At 44.9% G+C, this 22,990-nt stretch overlaps 4 protein-coding genes across 5 annotated transcripts; all 4 read left to right on the top strand.

Moving 5' to 3' along the window:
• Positions 1-1,730: 1,730 nt before the first annotated feature.
• rtn2a (reticulon 2a) lies at positions 1,731-12,874 on the top strand. 2 transcript variants are annotated; one of them, XM_053873650.1, is made up of 10 exons: positions 1,731-1,951; positions 2,847-2,900; positions 3,223-3,750; positions 4,222-4,386; positions 8,929-9,136; positions 9,441-9,579; positions 10,401-10,470; positions 10,552-10,598; positions 10,683-10,741; positions 11,721-12,874. In XM_053873650.1, exons 1-10 carry the CDS (start codon positions 1,921-1,923, stop codon positions 11,794-11,796), a joined length of 1,377 nt encoding a protein of 458 aa, XP_053729625.1. In that variant the 5' UTR covers positions 1,731-1,920; the 3' UTR covers positions 11,797-12,874. The 2 variants fall into 2 exon arrangements, with proteins under 2 accessions (XP_053729625.1, XP_053729626.1); XM_053873651.1 differs by lacking the exons at positions 1,731-1,951; positions 2,847-2,900; positions 3,223-3,750; positions 4,222-4,386 and adding an exon at positions 6,039-6,389.
• A 1,555-nt stretch (positions 12,875-14,429) lies between these two features.
• LOC128764148 (claudin-17-like) lies at positions 14,430-16,580 on the top strand. The gene is made up of 2 exons (XM_053873654.1): positions 14,430-14,570; positions 14,974-16,580. Exon 2 carries the CDS (start codon positions 15,005-15,007, stop codon positions 15,623-15,625), a length of 621 nt encoding a protein of 206 aa, XP_053729629.1. The 5' UTR covers positions 14,430-14,570; positions 14,974-15,004; the 3' UTR covers positions 15,626-16,580.
• Positions 16,581-17,397: 817 nt separating this feature from the next.
• Positions 17,398-18,420, top strand: LOC128764147 (claudin-17-like). The gene has a single exon (XM_053873653.1). The coding sequence runs from the start codon at positions 17,398-17,400 to the stop codon at positions 18,070-18,072; it is 675 nt and encodes a 224-aa protein (XP_053729628.1). The 3' UTR covers positions 18,073-18,420.
• Positions 18,421-20,462: 2,042 nt separating this feature from the next.
• LOC128763894 (claudin-8-like) lies at positions 20,463-21,775 on the top strand. The gene has a single exon (XM_053873156.1). The coding sequence runs from the start codon at positions 20,522-20,524 to the stop codon at positions 21,407-21,409; it is 888 nt and encodes a 295-aa protein (XP_053729131.1). The 5' UTR covers positions 20,463-20,521; the 3' UTR covers positions 21,410-21,775.
• Positions 21,776-22,990: the final 1,215 nt, after the last annotated feature.

Here is a 22,990-nt window from a genome sequence, read left to right as displayed (position 1 = left end):
TCCTCGTGTTCGGAACTGATCAAGCTGTTATCGTAGATGTGTAATGTCGTGGCTAGTGACCACAGAGGACGACTTCCTTGAAGGTGCTCTGCTGCACTGCAGGGGGCAAATCGGAACCGCAGTTTGCAAAGCCTCTAAATTGTCTGTAAGCAGTAGGCCATCCTGAGTACCCGGGATTGGCCCCTCCCCCGACCAGCCTCACAAGGGAATAAGTGGTAGAAGATGAGTGTTATGAAATCGTTTTCCTGGCCTTTTGCAATTCGCCTTTGATCCATGAGTCTGACTCATTTCAAAGTGTAGTTTTTAATACACCGTTGGATATAAAACCTTCAGGCATTAGGCTGCATTTAGATTGATATCTGATTCTTAACCATTGGGCCGGGGCCCGTGGTTGGGCCGCGAGCGCCTCCTAGTGGGTTGCTTAAAGTTTTTTGTTTTAGACCTCTGGGCCGCGAGACGCTCAGTTTTAATACGTTAGCCACGTATGGTGGCAGTAGTGAGTCACTGAATTGACTTGACAGATGCAAATCTCTCTGTTGAAGCAGTCTTGGAACATTTTATGGCAATACTTCCATTTACACTTTATTATATCTTCTTTAGAGTTGAAATAAAATACATTGTTTTTATTTTATATTTAGACATGGTTTTATTATATTTATTTTATTCAGAATTGTATTCAGTTTTTCCAATTTTCTCAGCAGTTTGCATCAAGTGTATTTTTTTCCTTTTTTCTTAAAGTGGTAGTTGTACATTTGATGAATATGACTTGCACCTGGTTCTGCTGCTGCTTAGACTTTTCAATGACAAATAAATATCTTTGTGATCACATGGTTTCATGTCATTTCACAAGGTTTTGGTTTGTTTATGTGCAAGTACATTAAATATGACTGGACAGAACCGAAGCTCTTCCCCACCACGTGTGTGTGTAACCAGTCTGTTAAACTCTCGGGAACATCTCAGTGTTTATATTTATCCCCCAGGTATAAATTCCAAATCCAGCCCAATTGCTGGTGTATTTCAAACGGATTAGCTGAGTATTTCAGGCTGTTGACCCGACTGGCTACTGGTTGGACGTCTAAATGTGCGATACCTTGCTCTCACCCAGTCATTAGCAGTGCTAAACCTTTTATCACAACTAGTCTCTGGCAGTGTGTTGTGGGATGTTAGATCCTGTTAGCAGGAGCGTACAGGCCACTGTCAACGCCACTGAAAAATAAGGCTTGTATGGCAAGAATGGACTCCTTTTTCTTTTGACTGAAGAGAGGTCAGGCTACATCTCTGTTGCTGTGACCTGTCCAGTCAAGTGCACTTCTTTGTTCCTCTAGATTTTCAAAATGTGATATTTTGTTATTTTATACTTAGAAACAAGGACCAATAATCCGGGTAACTATGTGAACCTCTTGCATTCAAGTCTGCCTGTATAGGATGACGCAGGATCCTCCAAAGTAATTCACCTGCTTGTCATGTAAACAAGTTTTCATGAATGAAACTCATCACTTGCAGCTCAACACTGGCCTCTAATGTTCAGCTCTGGAATGACTCACTAGTCAAAATACTCCTGTTCTTGAGTACTATGTTTTACATGAGATGCAAAGACAGAATCTTCTGCTTCTGCTCACAAAACTTCAGAGTTGTCTTTCTTAGCATTCTGGTCTCTGGTGTGCCGCACACACAGGGAGAAGCAGTGACACACAGGGAGCGGTTTTCTCGCTGCAGTCATGACGACGTAGCTGAGGGGAGGATGATGCCGGCGTGAGTCAGGGAGGGGCTGCCGAGTGACAGAGCAGAAGGCAGGAAGCTGCTCCATCGACGCGCCGGAGACCGAGGCTGGAGGCAGAGGAGAGGGAAGCTGGCGTGTCCACTGGAGGAGGAGGGAGGGCTCGTCCAGACAGGATAGGCCCAGCGATGTCTTGATGGAGCATGGGCCAGGTTCTAGGATTCTCCCACTGCCGTGAGTCCGACGTGCTTCTGCGTCTGCGTGTGGCTGCTTGTGTGCTTCACCTGCTGTGTGGATGGTGCAGCACCATTGCTTGCTAAGTGCTAAAAGCAAAACATGCTCCCCTCCCCTCCCCTCTCCTCTCCATCCCTCTCTCTTCTGTTGCCTTCAATAACCACATGGATGAGTGGTTGGTGTAGAGGCAGACATGCTTTTGTGCTGCTGTTGCTGTGCCTTTGAAAAGTACAAGTATTTAACCGCTTTTATGAGCGCGCCAACATTGTCGAGGACAGTTAGTTTTGTATGGTCGACAAGGCCTTTAGGCTAAAGGGCTCTTCATCTGCGACCCACAATGCTCCAGTGTCATGTTACTGGGATCACACCACATCCATTTGTAGATGACAAGGTCGCTGTTACTTCTATAAATGAGCGCTCTGGTTTACGTATTCAATACAAGTCTACTACAAAATTCTGTGAAGCGATGGTGGAACTGGAAACCCTGACTGACTCTGTGTTTTTGGCACCAGCAGCTGACCAAAATACTGTAGTTGTCCAGTGAGTAAAAGGTCTGTAAATCGGCACACAACTTGAATGCTGTTGACAATATAAGCAATTTAAATGAATGAGAAGAAGTCAGGACATATTCCGCTGCAAGAGTCAGTTAAGTATGAGCTCCAACTAGCCAAACAAATCTGAATTTTGAATTGGCGACCATATTTAAGTCCAAAAATGACACTTGCATATCAAGCCAAAGTCACGTTTCAACAATAAGACAGAAACTACACAGTAAATCAGGTTGGGTGATGACAACCCTGAGTCAGACGGATGGTTGGATGTTAAGATACAAGAACGTATAAAAATGCATTGATCTCACACACACAGTTTTGAACTAACTTTGTGTTTCTTTCAGAGGAATATGGCTCGGTGGCGTCCACTCCTGACTCCACGCCTCCGTGCACAGACGGTATGACACAGGTTCTTAACACAGTTGGATGGAAGACACTTTCAAATTTAAGTCCTTCAACTTAAACATTTAAGGCTGTAATGTGAATGTCAAAGAGATCCAGATATGAACATGTGGCTTATGTCGAATGTTGATGCTCCAGAAACTTGAGCAATGTGCTTTAAGTTAAACGCACAGCTCAGTTCAATGAAAGACTTAAACCTACCATAAGAGTGATGTCTGCGATTCCATACCTAGTTCATTCACTCAGTCAGCTCAGTCTTTTTCAAAGGAATACTTGGTCGTCTGTTCCCCTCACTGACCTACTTTTGTCTCCGCTCAGGTGGAAATGAGGAGTCAGAGATGTACGAGCTGCAAACAGCTCGCGAGTGGTCCGACGAAGAGGAGGGGGATGAAGGTGGCGCCGAAGAGGACGGACTGGCGTCTTCACCCTCCATCTGGGGAACGCCGCGCCAGAACTCCTTTGAGTTGACCTTCTCTTACATCGCCATCGCAGAGCCGGAGGCTGTCGGCGCGTCTCGGACCCTGCGCGAGCGAAGAAGGACCGGCTCTCTTCGGAGTCGCTCTCCTCTCGTACATGCAGATACACTTGAAACGCTGCTGGACTCCCCAGACGTGGACTGGGACCCCCAGGGCTTCTTATTGCGAGAGGAAGAGGAGGAGGTGTCCAACAGGAGGGAGGAGGAGAGGCAGCAGGAGGACACCAGTGACAGGACAGAACTCTGCGGGCATCATGACCCTCAAACAGTCCAGTCCACCCCTCAGAACTGGCAGACTCCTGAGGAAGAAATCAGTTTGACACACACTCCACCGCCATCTCCATCCCCCCATCAACAGGTCCCCATCCTGGGTAAGAAAAAGTTCGGGAATCCTCATCTTCTTCCAGTTTCATAGGGTTGGTAGAGCGCTACAGTAGGGATGGCCTGGATATTATGTTGGCATTGTGTTCTATGAAGAATTATGCAAGTAAGTACACGACTTTTTGCGTACGGAACATCGCAGAAAACTCACTTTTGTCATTCTTCTTATGTACTTTGCCATCCACTACTTCATTCTTGAATTCATGCGCTCATTTATGAAATGAATCTAACTGCATCTTCAGTATTCTTCATCTAACACGCGCTGCTGTAATCTCACGCTCACCTTCATGACGTCAGTGTAGCTTTATTTTTAACTGACTTTTTCTGACTGACCTTCACAAATACAGTTCTCTTCTTTAGAACACACCAATGAGCTTTTAAAGTGTGAGAGACTTCCAGGGGTTCATGTACCACCATTGTCATCGACAGCCACAGTGACACCCTGTTGTATTTCCTGACAGGGTCCACGGCCTCAGAACCAGAACCAAGCGTTACTGTCAAGCTCCTTGCATCATCATCATCAGCAGCCCACATTGACCTCAACTCTCAGGAACAGCTGGTCAGTGAACACTGGTTTTCTGCCCTCAACCTCTCAGAAGACCCTGCAGGAGGTCCCCACATCGCAGGTACGCACCGTGCTGACTCTTCGGGGCGATGTGTGATCAATTATTTAAATATATCAGGTTGCACTTGGAAGCATCTAAAGCATGCGCACTGAGCGAGACCTCCAGGATAGGAAGTCCCGCCTCCTCCTTTGTGTCTCCTAGCAACACCCTCTCCAGAGGTTTTAGCAATGACTGGCAGATGACAGGAACGCATTCCAAGCATCCACTGACTTATTCCGGACCCTGGCTCTGATCTCAGCCTGTATCACTGCCACAAAGGGAAGCCAGTCATGTTTGTAGCCCTTGTTGTCGTGGTGAGGGACAGGCGGCCGTCTGATGTCACTTTAAGTGGACGTCACTTAGAAAAAGAGCGCAGTCTTATTTTAGTGGGCACCAGATGAGGGGCAGTAAATCCTGAGGGAAGGGGAGGAGGGCGACGTAGTGAGGCCGATGACAGGGTTTAAATGAGTCTGTTGGAGACTCACATTTCTGCTGATTTTATTACTCAGATTTGTGGGTGTTTGTCTCGTCTCGGGGGGTTTGAATTAAATGGATTCGTTGCCAGGTGAGCGCACTACTCACTCTACTGACTCCAGGACAGGTGCAGAGTGGATGGTGCGGGTGGGTTTGAATCCAGCTTTATAAACCTAATTAATACCAATTTTTTATTATTTTGAGTAGAAATTTGCGTTGTTAACAAATACACATACATATACATGTATAACATACAAATATTAAAGACAACGGTAAAGCAACAACACTGTTCAAAGAGAACATAACAAAAAGTGTCATGTACTTTAAAAAATTGTATTGATCAGATCGCCAGGTTTGTATTTGTCACTAAATGGAATTGTGCTATCTATTGTTGTTTTATGATCACAGTGTCAGTTATTATTATTACAGTTTGGATAGTGTATGTGTATGTTGTTTGAATAGTGTTGTTAATTATGCACTACACTTTAATCACTTTAATACGTTTGTGCTGTGTGGTGAGATGTAGGCCACCTTAGCTTCCCTCCTTTTTCTAAACTCGTACTAATATTTTGTGATATTTTGTGTGTCATATTTTCGTGAATATTTTTCCTACTGAGGGGCAGATGAAGCTTCATGAAACTGTCTTTATTTTCAGAGCCCACTAGATGACGCTCTCTGCCCTGAACTCTTTAGATTTGAACAACCATTTCAGTTAAACATCATCTCCTTTTGGAGCCAACAGCGCCACCTACTGAGCACTAAAAATAAGGACACTGTTTCGTGAAGCCTCACCGACCCATCACTAATTTTCACTTACAATTGAAAACCTCTGTTTTGTTTCAAATCTTAGTTGGGTTATAACCAATAACTATTCTTTTAGTTCATTTGCTCTTTCAATCTATTATGAATTGTAATAATAAAGGCAATCTGATCTTTATTTTATAATTATAGTGATAACTATTATAATTATTATTAACCATTTCAAGCTCTCATGGGCCACATAAAATGACTCCAAGCCTTTGAGTTTGACACACATGTTCTGCATGGTTCCTTATGTTTCGTTCTCTCAGCTATAAGTGTGAACAATATCATAAATAGAGCAGGGAGACTAAAGTGTCTGTGGTATAAAGGTTTGCTTTGATTGTCCACCAAGCTCCAGAAAAGTTTATGACATAACAGGAAGTGAATCTTGGTTCTCTGGTTTCAAAGTCAATGTCCTCGCTTATGTAACTGCTTCACTGACTGAGGAGAAAGGCTCGAATGTTCTCAGCTGCAAATGTTGTTGTTTTTAACTTTTAAAAAATAGTTTTAAGGGTGCTATCATCGACGTGGCTAGTTTCTGGATGCAGACACCTCACAGGCTGGCCAAAGTGGGGGTGGGCGGGTCCACAGACCCGATTATTTTGGGCTCCTTTCGGAGTGCTGAGCGAGCAGGCGGTGGCCAAAAACAGCTCAGCCAGGCAAGGGGAGAACAGTGGACCAGAGAGTGAGGGGGACAGAGGGTGTGAGAAGAGGAGACTGCGAAACGGCCGCCAAAATGGACAGCAAAGGTGAGGAACTCTGGGAGGGAACTGTCAGCTCAGCCATCTTCTCAGTCTCCAGAGGACTTCTGAATGAAGTTGTGGACTGAGCCCTGACTTGCTGAATCTCATGGGACCCGGTGGCGGTCTTTGATTTCAGCTTCAGCTGAGTGCCCTGCCTTCATTTAAAACCGTGGCTGTTCTGGCATCTTGTTAGCAGCATGCGGTTGTACGTGTGTTCACGTTGCCAAAGCTCTTACCTCATATCGAGGGGTTTCCTCTGCGGCGCTCTTGACACCTGAGGCGAGGAGTTACTGAGGTGAAAGTGAGCTTCATACATGTGCGGCGGTAGACGCTGGAACTTGTCTGATACTTGGATGTGGATATTTGTGGTTCAAAGCTTCATATCTTTGATGAAGAGCTCCGCCAACTGAACATTTAATTTGCTATTTAGTAGGATTAGGATGTAAGGAATAATGGCAGTTGGTTTGGACCTTCCTTTTCGCTCCTTGTTTCTCTGTCAACTGGGGTCGTGACCTGGGCTGCTGGGTGACATCTCTCACTACTGCACCTACTTGAACAGTCAATTTTCAATATGCTTCACTTGTGCCATTGGATATTCAGTGTTTCAGTTCACATTTTAGCTTTAAATGATGCATGAAGTTGAGAATCCTATTTTGGTTTTGTTCTTGTTGCTATAATGTCCTCAAATATTATTTGCTCCTAATACAGTACTTTTATTTCTAAATGTCCTAGAATGATTGCGTCTTCATGGATGTGTACCCAGAATTGTTGTTTTCCCACTCAACAGCAGGGTATAAAGGAAGGAAAATATTCAAGAATAAATAAGCGACATAATGCTGTTTACTGTCGACAAGAGGATGTATGTTTTTGAACCCCCTCCTTTGCTTGCCAAGGTCTCATCTCCTACATTTCAAATCCTCATGTCTTCAGATGAACAAACCCTGGCTGCCAGGTCCTGAAGTATTCAGTTCGACTTGAGCGTCGCGTGTTTCCCCGGCAGCTGTTACCGCGAGAGCAGTCGGCTGTAGAAAAGGTGCTGCCACCGCCTGACGCCTGTCAGCAGGTGCTGCGTTCAATATTCTCCAGCCGCTTGCTGGCCTCGCTCATCTGAGGGCTAAATATAGGCTGGGCCGCTGCCTGACGTGTCCCCAAACTGGAGGCTAAAATCCCTCCGCCACTTGTTGCCCATCTCTCCAATGGAACCCTCAGCAGCTGAACATGGAAGTGAGCTGAAGAACCACAAAGTTAGGGATTTGAATCGAAACTGTGTCAGTTCCTTAGCCATTATCTTATCGATTCTCACTCAGGGAAAAAGAAAAGAAAGAGAAATAGTATGAATAGATTTGCGTGTCGTGAACAATTTCCAGTGATGGTCCAGTGAGGCTTCATGAAACAGTGTCCTTATTTTTAGGGCTCAGTAGGTGGCGCGGTTGGCTTAAAAATGAGATGGTTCATTGAAGTGGTTGTTCACATCCAAAGAGTGTAGAGCAGAGAGCGCCATTTAAATAAAGTCACTGTTTCCTGAAGCCTCATCTGCCCATCACTAACAATTTCATTCATGATTCTACTCACTGAAGCTGTTTCATAACAATGGTCAGTCAAATCGGGGTCAAAGAGGGTGTTTTTAAACTTCTTGATCAGTTTATTGTGTAGCACAAATGGCAAGGAAACTTGAGGAACTGTCATTTACAGTTGAAGATGCTCCATGGATTCAGCATCAGAGAAACCGGAAGTGTGTGTAGTGCTGTCTGATCTGGAGCAGAAATTATACCTGCGACGCCTGAATCATGAAACGGTTGACTTTTAAATTGAACTCTTTATTGGTGCGTGTTAACCATTTAAAACATCAATGCACATGTCTGCATCTCATTTAATATATCTGCTCACCCTGCTTAAACTGTCTTATTTGAATAACAGTATAAACATGATTCAGGTTCATGATGTTCTGGTTATTATGGTGGATGCAGGGCAGCCACACCTGCTTCCCGAGGAGACGGACTGGGGTCACTTCGCTACATCACTGTAAAGACAAGCTTGGTAGCAGCGCAAATCTGACGTGTGTGACACTTAGCGTCATGCTAACCATCGAAGTAGCTGTTAGCTCAGGGTTGTCCACTGTCACTGATCCAACACGGAACACTCTTCCATCATTCCTATGGCAAACCAAACAAAGCCTTAGGAACCAACCGTCTCCGCTCAAACTCCTCCATAACTGTGATCAGCTGCAGCCAACATCGGTGACGCGGCTCCGTGAACGCGCAGCAAGCAGAGTCGGACTACACAGCCGATTCCACAAGAACTGACAATTTGGAACCGGTTCCGAGTAGTTTGACAAAACACCTTGTAGTGCAGGTTTTTCTAAGTTTGCTCCTGTGTGAAGCTCCCATTGTCCAGAAATATTCCCAGATTGAGTGTGTGCCCTCCTCCTCCTCTTGACTGCCTTTATCAACATTAAATACATCCAAAAATGACTTCCTCACAGTGGTGATGCATCTGCTGCCTGTGTGCTGTAATGACCTCTGGTGGCCTCTCCTCCACCCCTCAGTGATGGACCTGATCTACTGGAAGGACATGGAGCGCACCGGCATGGTGCTGACCGGCCTGGTGGTGGGCATGCTCTCCCTCTTCCAGCTCAGCATCATCACCGTGCTCTCCAACATCTCCCTGGCCGTCATGTGCTTCACCATATCCGTGCGCATCTACTACCAGTTCCTCTACATCCTCAACTGGGGCGATGGAGAGCACCCCTTTAAGTAGGTCTCCTCACTCTCATATGTCCGGCGCTGATGTGCTCGACTCACACTGCAGGAAGAGATGCTAACAACACTTCAGTTGTCTGTAGGCAGATGTGATCCAGAACATGATCTCTGTAGCCTCATTGATATTAGTATTATTTTAACTTATAAGTAAGTCAATAACCGACGTTCAGACATGTTTTTGTGACAGTATGTGACAAAAATTTAGGAGGGAAATATGTCAGTATATCATGTATTGATCTGCTAATGGCCGGGTTGCAAGCCCAAAATACAGCGTCAGTATCTGTCTTTTGGGTTGCAGGTCTTACATGGACATGGACATCAGTCTGAGCGGCGAACAGGCCCAGAACCACATGAGGAACATCATCGTCATGACTCTGTCTGCCGTGGAGACGCTGAGGAAGCTCTTCCTGGTGGCGAACCTCTTCGACTCCCTCAAGGTGAGCACAGCGACTAACTTGGCAGGATTCTGACTCCAAAGCTTTACTACTGACTCATTTACAACCGGAGCTGATTCATTTGCCCTCTATGACTCGTGATGTTTTTTTTTGTTTTTTTACATTATTGATGGAATATTCTTGTTGTTTTTTAACAGAGTATGTTTAAAAAAAAGTGATTCAGGTTGAGTCTCATAACTTCATGCATGTCTCATCCCTGTCATACGAGCCATGGTTGGGGGGGGGCGGAATTCCAAAATGTTAGTGATATGATCCCCTCAGCAGATGAATGTGGTCTTTTCCTGCAGAGTCAGCTAAACGCACCGCCCATATTTTATCACGCCTCTGAGGATTTAAAAAAAATTGTATATATTAATTTTTCCCAACAATAATTCTGTATCTGTAGTCAGTGAATGGGGAGGACTAACAACTACAACTGCAACTGCTTTCCACTTGAAGTTAGCCACACGTTTATTGCTGTCAAAACATGGAAGTATCGGCTGTGTTGAATGAAACATCCCGATTTTGCTGTCATCAGCAACCAGAGGCAGTTGATAGAGTGACAGTAAAAGGGGAGAGGCTGTGAGCGAGCTGAGCCCCAGGACCTCACAGAGTCAACCCTGACCTGGACGGTATGTGACACGACACGCTGGACTCCCCTATGTGGAGATGTCCCGGGAAGACGCGGCCTCCACCAGAGACAGTGTCCCGTGTCAGGGCAACACTGGATCCTGTGCGAGGCCGAGATATAAAGGGAAACGTTAACGCTTGTATTTTTGTTCCGAGTGACTGAAATGCATCGTGTGTGTGTGTGTCTTTGTCAGTTCCTGTTTCTGATGTACCTGATGACGTACCTGGGAGCGCTGTGTAATGGCCTTACTCTCGTCATCGTTGGTAAGACGCCGCTGATAATGGTGGACTTGAGCGTCAACTGTTTCCCGCCCTCGCGTCACGTTTCCCGCGTTTCTCTTTCAGCTGTGATTGCCGTCTTTTCATTGCCACTTTTCTACAGTCGACGCCAGGTGCGTCCCTCTAACTTATTTTCAATTTTCATTTCGTGCGATTTGCTGTTGTCTGAGGTTTACTCGCGCACACTTGTGTCACAGGAGCAGATCGATGGTCTCATTGCGAAGATCCAGGACAAGATCGACAGTGTCAGAGATACGTGAGTATGCTGCCACCTGCTGGCCAAGCGGCCAAATACAACATGGTCCCTTTTTTGTTCAGTTTAACATGTTTCTTCTGATCTTGTTAGGACTTTCGGAGGTTTTGTCATTGCCATAACCCTTTCCCCAGCCTCTCACTCTAAACCCAACCATCCAAAACACTAACCTGAACCAGGACTCTGAACCAAACTCAAACTCAGTTATAATGACTCAGTTATTTCGATGTTTTCACCCTCAAAACTGGATATGGACCGGCCAAAATGTCCTCACAAAGCAAGATGTTATAGATAGATAAGATCAGTGTCTTGTCAAGGATTGGTCCACACCACAATATTAATACATGTACCTCCACACACATGTTTGTTTTGCTGTCCTTGTGGGGGCAGTGTGAGGTTTCTCATGGCCATAACCCTTTCCCCAGCCTTTCACTTTAAACCTAACCCTCCAAAACACATGGCTAACCTTAACCAGGACTCTGAACCAAACCCAATTCTAAGGACCATGCCCTCATCCTCAAATTGACGCTTTGACCTGTGGGGACCGGCCAAAGGGCCCCACAAGGACAGTGTTTTGTCAAGACTTTGTCCTCACAAAGAGGGTTATAGAAGCTCACGCGCACACACATATATGAAATGAAAAATGCTTCACTTAAATACAACAACCAAAACGGTATCACTGGAATTCAAATCATATGTGAAATGAAATGATAAATTTACATTGAAATATGTGATCGTAAGGGTATGGGGTATTTATAGTTACCATTTGAAAACATATTGAGAAGAAAAAGAGTCAGTGGAATTTATAGGAATATGAGAATGAAACGATATTGTTTTATTTGAGGAACAAGAAATAAGAAAAACAAGTCTAAAAAGTGCCACAGGAACAGCCACACAAGAGCTGTTATAAGTGGTCATAATGTTATGGTTGATCATGTCAGATGAAGAGGCTGCTTTAACAGGCCTAATTTCCGTCCTCCAGCCTACGACGACTGGCCCACGGAGGCGGCCCCCCTCCAGACACCACCCCCGGCGGCGCCAAGCCCAAGACCCAGTAAGCAGTGGCGGAACGAGAAGTTTGAGCGCCGCCGCCAGAGTTTGGGACGGTCACTCAGATGTCTTACCCAGCAGTCTGTGCCCAAGGCTCCACAGACGGCAGCACCAGAGACAACACGGGGGAGGATGTTTAGAACTTCATGTATTGGGTCGAAGGTTCGGGGGTGAACCACTGGACAGCAGAGTGAGACCCGCGCAGCTCATGCTAGACATGAGAGGACAACTGTGTTTGGAATCTTAAAAGCTAAAGTCATACTCTACATGGCAGCATATAACACATGGGATGCATGAGTTGGGGGGAGGGGGATATGAAGGATGTCCGAGTGTTTACATGCGTGTCAGTCACGGAAATGTACTTGATTCTTCATCAGACACGGACAGAAGGGTTTTAATTCCAACACTTCATTCAAGTTTGTGTTTATGAAAAGGAACCACCTAGTTAGAGACATAAAGGCCAGTGACGCTTCGTGAAACAGCGTCCTTATTTCTAGAGCTCAGTAGGTGGCGCTGTTGGCTTAAAAATGACATGTTTCATTGAAATGCTTGTTCAAATCCAAAGAGTTTAGGGCAGAGAGCACCATCTAGTGGGCTGTGAAAATTATGACACTGTTTCATGAAGCTTCATCTGCGCATCACTAGTAAACAGCAGGTGCCTTTCCAACTGCAGGGCGAAGCGCATGGTCATATTTATTCATACATATCCAGGAGCCAAGGGATTGTACATGATGATGTAAGAACTGTTAGTTTTAGGGATATTTGAATTATTCAGGGTCACATTTCTGGTTATTTTCAGACCTTTCTACCCTCAAGTTTCCCCTCTACGACGACAATAAGGGGAACAATCCAAGCTGAAGTCAAACTTGATGGAGAGGTCGCAACAAGGTCGTGATAGTAGTGATGTGTGCTCTTCAACGGATGCTGAAAACAGTCCAAAGCTTTTGTTTGTTTTATTGTGCGGTGTGAATGACAGGCTGTTGGGAACCATGTGTGGCACCTTTGAGTTGTAGACTGGTTATTTTGTATTCTTGACAAGGACAACTAGAGTTTTAATCTTGAAAAATAAATGCACTATAATGCAAATGTGTGAGTTTTATATGGTCCTTTTCTCATCGCTGTGGCGCGAAGGAGAAGCTTGACAGGACGGAGACTTGCCATGATGTTTCCCTGCTACTGAGGCGTGGAGCTCAGGTGGAGAGCTTGGGAGGAGAGACACGATGGATGTTGCAGATGGGAGGGGAAGAGGAAGGCCACTTGCTGAAGGGACATTCTGGGAGAAGACGACCCAAAAGAAAATGAATTATCAACCCGCATTTCTAAGCAAATTATAGCTTATAGTTTGTTGAAGATTAAAGTTAAAACACTTACCTGTAGCCCAATACGTGTCACACAAAAAGAAAAAAACTTTTCAACATTTTCAACATCAACACCATGTCGTTTTGTCAGGACCAATTTAAAAAAAACTGACTTGACTTGCCATGATGTTCACATGGTCAAGGGTTGCCAGACAAGTTGTTTACATTCATTGTTTAAGTTTTGAAAAAAATGTTAAAAAAAATCATGATATTTTGAGTCGGAGCCGTGTCATTGTTTTGGCGCCGCCAAAAGCAAATATTGGTAAAACTACCTACTGCCGCTTTGATAGGACAATATCTATAGAGAATAAACAATATGATGGGTAAAGCAGCCTTTTAAGTAAAAAAAAAAAAAATCTGAAAATGCAACAGGACAGGAAAATGTTGGTCCTCTAGCGCCGCCATCTGGCCGATCAGTCAAGAAACATCATGTGACTTTTGGATGCCTCAGAATTGGTGATCATTGGCGGGAAATCCCATCAAGTCCTACATAAGGATCTTCTGACACCAGCCAGCTTCCTGTTTTAAGGACCGCTGGCACATAGCATCCACACTGAGAATGAAATTGTCTCGTGATCTGTGGCTCTTGAAAATACAGGGCCATTTGGTTGCATCATTTGACTGCTCCTGAAGAAATATGAATAAAATATGTCTGAAATATTACACATTTATTATACAGCATTCATGCCACTGTAGTGTTAATGGGTGATATACTGACTTCTGTCTCTGATGTGCCTCATTATTATTATTATTATTATTATATTTTCCTGAATGGGCTGGAAGAAAAACAATCCGTTCTTTTTTTTTGATTGACAAAACATGAATAAGACCTATCTGTCTCCATATGTACAGTGGCAGTAGCAGTTGAGGTGTGTGGATATGCCTGTTATCTTTATATATACAGTATATTTGAATGCATGCAGAGCTTTAATTATTTGTATTTAATGTCTTCAGTCAGGGGTTTGCTTGTTGTTGGAGGTCGTTCTGTGTGTTTTATGATGGTGACCATTATTATTATTATTATTATTATTGTTTTCTCTGTCATTGGTGCTGTGAGTTTATACTATTTAAAGTAACTTTTGTCATATCTAATCCCAGTAGTTAATTCAAAAAGAAAAAGTAGCATGATCGTGTTCTCAATTAATAATCCCAGAATTCTATGCTTCACGGCCGAACATAGCTCCGGTCCCACAGGAGTGGAGGTTTCTATTCCTGTCACATGACCTCCCGCCTCCCCACCCACTTCAGAAGCACAGCGACCAATAAGCAACCAGAGGTTTGAACTGAACAGCTCGCTTCTTGTGAAAAGCCCCGGTGTTGCAACTCTGTCTTATCTGGCACGACTTTATTGGCAAGAAGCTGAAGAAGCTCGAAGAAGTTTACATTTCTACTGAAGTCTTTTCTTGTGTTTTTCATTCGGCGAGGTAGGAAAACTGAACTGAACTGGCTGTATATGGAGGAAAAGCTTGGCTTAACTTTAGCCTAAAAAGACATGGATTGAATTAATTGCGTATTACATACATAAAGTACATAAGGTACATAAAGAAAAAAAATATAACTAATAAACATGAATTTTGAAGTCAAAAAAATGAAAGTTTAAATTTAGAGTTTAGAAAAATGAAGAGATGAAACTAAAACTAAGCTGAACATGATGACAGATGAAGTAGAACGACAAGCAAGAATAAAGAAAAACAATAAATAAAAATTCAATGTGAATTTGATCATTATGAGAATTGTGAGCTCACAAACTCGGACAACTCCAGTGAAACCTCCAACACAAGTCCAAGTGAGCTCAGTGGTATGATGCGTCTCTGTTCTGGGTTGCAGAGACAAGGAAGCGGACTCTCCTTCTTCAGCCATGGAGGCGAAGCTGGAGCTCCTGGCTCTGGTCCTGGGCTTCCTCAGTCTGTCTGGCACTGTGCTCGTCACCCTGCTGCCCATGTGGAGGGTGACCTTCTCTTTTGGCATCGTGTTTGTGGAGGTCACCGAGGGCTTGTGGATGTACAGCTCCAGCCATGTGGGCAGCAGGAAGCACTTCAAGGTCTACGACTCGGGGATGGTTCTTCCTCCAGAGCTGCAGGCCGCCCGGGGCCTCATGTGCATCTCCATCCTGCTGGTGGTGGTCGCCCTCTCCATCAGCGGGACACAGAGATTCAAGTCCTGTGGCGACAACATGAGGCACAAGAACGTCACGCTGGCGGTGGGAGGGAGCCTCTTCCTGCTCTCCTTCCTGACCACACTCATCCCCGTCTGCTGGGTCGCCCACACCGTGACCCTCCACAGTCCACTCCATGATGGTCTGAAGAAGAAGCTGGGGGAGTCGCTCTTCATCGGCTGGGGCACCGCAGGGCTTCTGCTGCTCACCGGCATCATCCTGCTGCTCTGCTACAGCAAACGCAGGTCCAAGGAAGGAGAGGACAAACCGGACTATCACGCCCTGGCCACCAGGGGGCTGCAGAAAGTGGGCAGTGACAGCTGATACCCTGTTCCTTTTCTCCCATAACCCTGGAGTCTAACCTGGGGTGAGAAGTGAGGGACACCCTGGACCATGTCTGGACACAGACAACCACACAACAATGGACAATTCAGAGAAATCACCGATGTTTTCTTTTTAAACTGCGGGAGGAAATCAGAGTTCCCAGAAGAGCGAGACTCACATGCAAACTCCACGAGGCTGAAGTCACAGTCATATATAAAGCTGAATCTACTTTAGACTTTGGAACGTTTGTCTTGCTCGTTCTATTGGTTGGTTCATTATTATATTATTAGAAACTGTATTTTTATTATTTGCCACCCCAAAAGAAATGGGAGTGATTTTGTAATGAAACTTTTTTTATTTATAAATGTTTTTGTCTATCTATCTATCTGTCTATCTATCTATCTATCTATCTATCTATCTATCTATCTATCTATCTATCTATCTATCTATCTATCTATCTATCTATCTACAGGCAATGTTTTCTTTTTTTTTTAATGCACTGGCTTATCAGTTTATCGGCTGTTCAGGAGTTACTTCAACAAAACCTTGACCGTCCACTTGAGGTCTACACAGGCCACATCGCAGCTATTTTCAGCTCACAACAGGAGTGTTTACTTTCAAAGCAAGGATGTGAGGCAGCGGACCAACCGGTCGGACAGGATTTCCAGTTTCTGTTCCTGTTACGTGACCTCTCCCGTCAACTGCAGGAACACACTGACCAACACGGAACTACTCCGAGTTTAAACTGAACTGTGAACTGAAATCCCCTCTGGATCGCTTTTATTGACTGAAGGCTGGTTGAAGTTTAAACTCGATCTTGATCTTATTCATAAATAAGAAATTAAGAAGTAAAGAACAGGTAAAACTAATATAACAACTAAAATATTGTTCTAAAATGTCATGACAAAATAATAAAATACGCCACAGTAAATGTTTAATAATTGTACTAAAAGGAATAATAATGACAGGTTTCATACCAGTGAAATTAAAAACAAAAAAGACTTAATAAAAAATGCATCCGTTCCGATTCTTTGTGTGGCTGAAATGAGGTTTCTCCAACAGGGTGAGCAGTTCTGTCACCTGGGAGAGACTCGGAGTAGAGCCGCTGCTTCTCCACGCTGAGGGGAGTCAGTTGAGGAGGTTGGGGCATCTCATGAGGATGCCCCCTGGATGCCTCCCTTTGGAGGTGTTTCAGGCACGGACAGCTGGGAGGACGTCGGAGCTGGTGGAGAAGGGCGTTTGGTGCAACCTTTTGAAGCTGCTGCCCCCGCGACCCGGCAATGGATAAGCGCTTGAGGACAAATGGATGGGTGCAGCACTGATTTACATATGTGGGATGCATGGATGATGCATTCAGGAGGGTCGGGATTTTCATGACTTTGCTCAGAATAACCAGACGTTCTCCTACTGGATTTGAGCGAGTGGTGGGGACAACAGGACTCTTTGCAAAAAAGAGGTTGGGACGACTTCCACCCCTGAACTGACACCTATGATCACAATGATTTGAGTGACAAAAACTCAAGGTTAGATTTATGAACTGGATCAGCAGACGGCTCACCAGGCTCCAGTGCAAACACGCCCCTCTGCCCGTTGACTGATGATGGTGAAACCGTGACTGCAGCAAAAGAACGGATGCATATTTCCAGGGCAGCGTGATTAATCTGTCCAAACCAGAATGATGGCATTGCAAGCGTGTACTGTAGACCTGTGGCCTGATAACTCTCTTTATCCTGGGCTGCAGAGAACAGCAGGCTCAGTCTGCTGCTTCACCCATGAAGGCGAAAGCTGAGATCTTCGCCCTGGTTCTGGGCTTCCTCGGCCTGTTCGGCACGGTGCTCATCACGGCGCTGCCCATGTGGAGGGTGTCGGCCTTCATCGGCGCCAACCTCATCGTGATGGAGGAGCTGTGGGAGGGCTTGTGGATGAACTGCTACAGGCAGGCCGACATCAGGATGCAGTGTAAGGTCTACGACTCGCTGCTGATTCTTCCTCCGGAGCTGCAGGCCGCCCGGGGCCTCATGTGTGTCTCCATCCTGCTGGTGGTCGTCGCCCTCTCCGTCAGCGGGTGCGGGACACAGAGAAGCAAGTCCTGCGCCGACAACATGAGGTGCAAGAACGTCACGCTGGCGGTGGGAGGGAGCCTCTTCCTGCTCTCCTTCCTGACCACGCTCATCCCCGTCTGCTGGGTCGCCCACACCGTCATCCGGAACTTCCACAACCCAGCGCTCCATGACGGCCAGAAGCGGGAGCTGGGGGAGTCGCTCTTCATCGGCTGGGGCACCGCAGGGCTTCTGCTGCTCACCGGCATCATCCTGCTGCTCTGCTACAGCAAACGCAGGTCCAAGGAAGGAGAGGACGAGCCGGACTATCACGCCCTGGCCACCAGGGGGCTGCAGAAAGTGGGCAGTGAGAGGTCCAGCTCACAAGGAGTCCAGGTCTATGTGTGATATGTCGGCTGCTTCACTTGCTAACCCCGAGTAGCATCCCAGGCTGAGCGGCGGGGGACACCCTGGACAGGTTCGCAGGCCACAGGACACGTGGACAGACAACCACTCACTCTCTCACCCGTTTGCTTTTGGACTGTGGGAAGAAACCAGAGTGCCTGGGGGAAACTCACACAAGCAAGGAGCTGGGTTTGAATGTTTGTTCCTGCAAAGCACTTCAAACAACCGTCAACAGTCAGAACTTGCTGCACTTTGAAACCAACATTTTTCCTTTGTTACATGTATGTAACTGCATCTACGTATTTCAACGTATACGTACTTCAACAACAAATTATTTATGAAATAAATGATGGTAGGAAAGAACAAAAACATCCTTGAAATTTTTTTTTCATTTCATTATTTTATATTCTATCATTTCCACAAAATCACCTTTTTTAAAATGTAATATTTTTCTCCTGGATATAGTCTCTCCAAAATCATCATTAAAGCAATGACATTTTTTTCTTTTATGTTATGCAGCTGGCGATGCTAACTGCTAGCAAAGATGTCTGAAGGACAGTCAACCTTATGGAGGACATAAAAATGTGCCATCGCCAAACTCCATAAACACCAAAGGTCAATGGTTCATTAGAGAAGTTACGAAACAAATACTTGTGACTGTGTTTCATCATATCATATATCGAATTATGACTACATTCATAAGGCATCAACATGCACTTATAAAGCTTTATAGAAGTTGCTATGAATGTTCATCATCACGGATGGCAACATCTATAAAACATTATAAGCTGCGGCTTTAAGACTCAACAGCCCATAACCCTGGAACTGACCCTCAAACTGACCTCACTGCATATTATTATTTGAAATGAGACAATATTCTTTTGCTCTATAATACTTAATAAACCCCATACATGATCAAGAACAATAACATCATCTATGAAGCCTTATCAGTGCATTATGAATGCAGTAATAATGCATTATAGATGAGAAGTTTAAGTAAAATGTAACAGCTGCAGTGGTCAGTAGCTTCTAAGGAAAGTGACTGACCATTGCTCAACAGTTTATATCTGCCGCTCACATATGCTGGTACTGACCACTGCGGACAAGAGACACCACAGACAAGTCCAATGATCAAGAGACCTACGTTGTACTGTGATCACTCATAGGAGTTGTCGGCACTTTTATTATCGGAAAGGCTACGAACGAACAGTCGAAATGTGACTGGGTTATTGATTTTTATCTTGAATGGACAATTGTCAATTGAACTGTGTAGGCTGTGAATAACAACAAAGAGAACAGAGCAACAGTAGCAACGCAAACTGACACCGAGAACAAAAACGAAACCGATCCAACTCAGGTTTCTGTTCCTCACACCTACCAGCCCTCCATTTGCATGGAAAGGAGGAGGAGGTTTCGAGGCGCAACTGTTCCGTCCCACTCAATTCTCGCAGGATCAGACAGTTTCCAAAAATATTGAGCCATTATTTAGCTTCATATCACAATTCATACAGATTAAGGTGAACAAAATTTGAACAAAAACTTCAGGCGACGACATTATATGTTCTTCTGCATCATAACAATCGTGCTCAAGAAAAATGTTTCTGAAGCTTTGTCATCAGACACTCAGACCAGAGCCTCGTCTGCTGTCCTTTTAAAGGGAGTTTGTTTTGTGGTTTGGTGACTCATTTTCCCTCAGGAAGAAGGGACAAAGTCGGACCAAAGTTCGAGGAATGCCACAGGATTCCTCACTGGCCCGGTGGACTTGAAGATGGGAGAGACACATATGGGACTTAGTTTAGCTCATGCCTTTTTTTTTACTCAACCCCAGACTTTATTTTATTTATTCCACAAAGTTTTATAGTTTTAAAAAATGAATAAATAAATCCTCAGACATATTCCGATAATAATGCTAGCATCACTAAGAGAAAAAAAAATCATCATTATATTGATTGTAAAAAAAATTAAAAATAAATGTGCTCACACTGTGGTTTCAAAGTTATTAAAAAAGTAGAAAAAAACGATAAGAAATGAAAATACATGTTAAAAAAACAGAAATAAGATGGCTAAGATTTATGAATAATTTTATTATTATCAAAGTGACTAAAAAAGTTGTAGTCTGAAGCCGATCTGATGGTAGGTTTAACCATGTTTGGATGTTGATCTTCATAATGACTTTATTGAATGAGTCCAAGTACTTATCTAACAACTCTAAAGCCAGGTTTCTACAGTAGGATGGTTTTCACTTGACACTCCATTAGCATTAGAATCAATATTTTGCCTCTCCATTTGAATGACTTTGAAGCAGCTGAACCAGTAAGGCGGCATTGCATCGCTGCCATTTTTTCGGAGGGTGTATAAGTTCCTCGACTTGTTTTTCTTCTCATTTGCTTCTTTCTCAGGGTGTGTGAGAGAGCACAGCGCAGGATCTTCCTTGAGGTCCGTCCGCGCCACCATGGCCACCTACACTGCGTACAGCGGCTACAGCGGCTACAAAATGCCGCCCCAGTCTTACGCCGGATCCTACTACGATGAAAAGCAGGCGCCGCAGTACGACGACTACACGGACTCGGTGTACGAGGAAAAAAAACGGCTGGAGAAGAAGAAACGGCGGGAGGCCATCTGCTGCGAGGTCGTGGCCCTGGTCATCGGTTTCATCGGACTGATCGGCGTGGCGGCCGTGACGGGCCTGCCCATGTGGAAGGTGACGGCCTTCATCGAGGAGAACATCATCGTGATGGAGACCCGCTGGGAGGGCTTGTGGATGAACTGCTACAGACAGGCCAACATCAGGATGCAGTGCAAGGTGTATGACTCCCTGCTGTTCCTGCCGCCGGACCTCCAGGCGGCGCGAGGTTTGATGTGCGCCTCCGTGGCTCTGTCCTGCTTCGCCCTCATCGTGTCCGCGGTGGGGATGAAGTGCACCAAAGTGGTGGACCACCGGGCTCGGACCAAGCACGTGGTGCTGGTGGCCGGCGGCTGCCTCTTTCTGTTGGGCTGCGTCACCACTCTGATTCCCGTCTCCTGGACCGGACACGTCATCATCCGGGATTTCTACAACCCCCTGCTGATCGACGCCCAGCGCAGAGAGCTGGGTGAGGCTCTGTACATCGGCTGGGTGACCTCTGCCTTCCTCTTCACCGCCGGCGTCATCCTGCTGTGCCGACATGCCCCTCGCACCCAGGATCCAGAGGAGCGGGTGATATACCAGCCCAACGGAGTCCCCATGTACCAGCCCGCCTACACTTACCGGCCCTACACCGCTCAGCCTGCCTACACCTACCAGCCTTCCTACTCCGCTCCGCCGGCCGGATCCGTGGCCTACACACCCAGCCAGTACTAACCTGACCGGAGACTGTTTCAGACTGTATCCTTCCTGATTTGCCAGATAAGGTGCACTTGAGTGAAGTGAAATCTTATTTCGTGAGACTGAAGTAATGCCTAAACTTACCAGCGTTATTTCAACACCCATATTTTTTATTAACCCTTTCCTGGATTTTTGAAATAGGTTCCGAAAAACATAAACACCACTGCGCTACAAAGGTGTCTCTGTGATGATCAAACGTGTGCTTTGATGCTCTTTTCGTATGCACTAGGCTTATTTTTTTTCAACGTTCGTTGGCTGTTTTTTGTTGAAATGTATTTGCACATCTTTCTCACAATGGAGAGGCCGAATGTGTTTGTCAATAAAGGGACAAAAAGGATTTTACGTCATCTGTTTTTGTGCATTTTTCAACTGGGAGTTGACCTTGTTCACTCATGTGAGTTATCTGTTTAATCTTCAGACTGAAACTGAAAAGCAAATAAGAATGTCCTCCTGACTGTGAGCCTGAACTGGTCGAACCGGACTGCTGAGTCCGAGGAGGAGCTGCTGCCTGCAGGCTACATTGAAATGAGGAAGGTGCAGCCAGACATGTGACCCGACACCCAGAGTATTACATGTTGTACACACGCTCGGGCAGATGAATCATCTGAAATGTGACCACAAATGCTATGTTACAGGGTACAACATGATATATAGGCCATTAAAAAAAAAAAAAAAAAAAAAAAAAAAAAATATATATATATATATATATATATATATATAAGGGACTATAATAAGGGACTTATTATAAGCAAGAGGACGATAATAAGCAAGAGAATCTCAGGATGGTTTACCAAACTCTTTCCCTTCAGCACCCATTTTATTTTCTAACTTGTGGGCTCTGCAGAGGCTTCTAGCATTTCTTTGTTATGAACTTATTCCCAGGCTATTTACGCTCCAGATAAGAGCTTTTTTATTTGTATGTAATATAATATATTCACTCATGTGGAGCATTTTTTTCTGGGACAAATACACATTTTTAACCTTCTATTCTGGCCAAGTTTTTTTTTCTTCTGTAGTTGTGGTGCAATGGCAAGTAAACTAGCCATCTGTGAAACCAAGTCATGAAACAAGAAACAAGAATTAATCCAAAGATCCCATTGGACAGTGGTGAACATGCTTATTAACACCTTCTATTTCTGTCCTGTTTTACCAAGGTAATGATACACACAGGTACAGGGAGAACATGCAAACTCCACCCAGACAGGGTCGGAGCTGGATTCGAACCCTGAACCATCTTGCTGGGAGGCCCAAGCTACAACACAAATATCAAAAATAAAGTGCAGCACAGTGCTCGAACCCGCTACTACAGAGTACTCATATTAAACAGCGCTAAGAGGTGGATTTTACCAGACTTTTAAAAATGATTTTAGATTGATATATGCAGTTCAAACCAACCTGCCGAGCACCGATGGATGCAGGTGGACCATAGGGATATTATTCCTAGATTACACCTACATTACATCATTACACCTGTGGTCTACAGCATGTCATTTTGAGGGAACTAACTGAAATAAAGTGACGCATGGGGCTGGAGTTGGCCCCCGGGCCTTGAGTTGA

Source organism: Synchiropus splendidus, chromosome 8, assembly GCF_027744825.2.
Source record: "Synchiropus splendidus isolate RoL2022-P1 chromosome 8, RoL_Sspl_1.0, whole genome shotgun sequence".
In the NCBI taxonomy this organism is placed as follows: Eukaryota; Metazoa; Chordata; class Actinopteri; order Syngnathiformes; family Callionymidae; genus Synchiropus; species Synchiropus splendidus.
This window is presented reverse-complemented; position numbering and strand designations above follow the sequence as displayed.

What these genes read in the sequence shown, in the direction of transcription:
- rtn2a (XM_053873650.1), top strand. Translation starts at nt 1,921, where the DNA reads ATGGGCCAGGTTCTAGGATTCTCCCACTGCC. An exon ending in TCTAGGATTCTCCCACTGCC is followed by an intron (nt 1,952 to 2,846) that starts GTGAGTCCGACG and finishes TGTTTCTTTCAG; the next exon opens with AGGAATATGGCTCGGTGGCG. An exon ending in ACCTCTTCGACTCCCTCAAG is followed by an intron (nt 9,580 to 10,400) that starts GTGAGCACAGCG and finishes TGTCTTTGTCAG; the next exon opens with TTCCTGTTTCTGATGTACCT.
- LOC128764148 (XM_053873654.1), top strand. Translation starts at nt 15,005, where the DNA reads ATGGAGGCGAAGCTGGAGCTCCTGGCTCTGGTCCTGGGCTTCCTCAGT.
- LOC128764147 (XM_053873653.1), top strand. Translation starts at nt 17,398, where the DNA reads ATGAAGGCGAAAGCTGAGATCTTCGCCCTGGTTCTGGGCTTCCTCGGC.
- LOC128763894 (XM_053873156.1), top strand. Translation starts at nt 20,522, where the DNA reads ATGGCCACCTACACTGCGTACAGCGGCTACAGCGGCTACAAAATGCCG.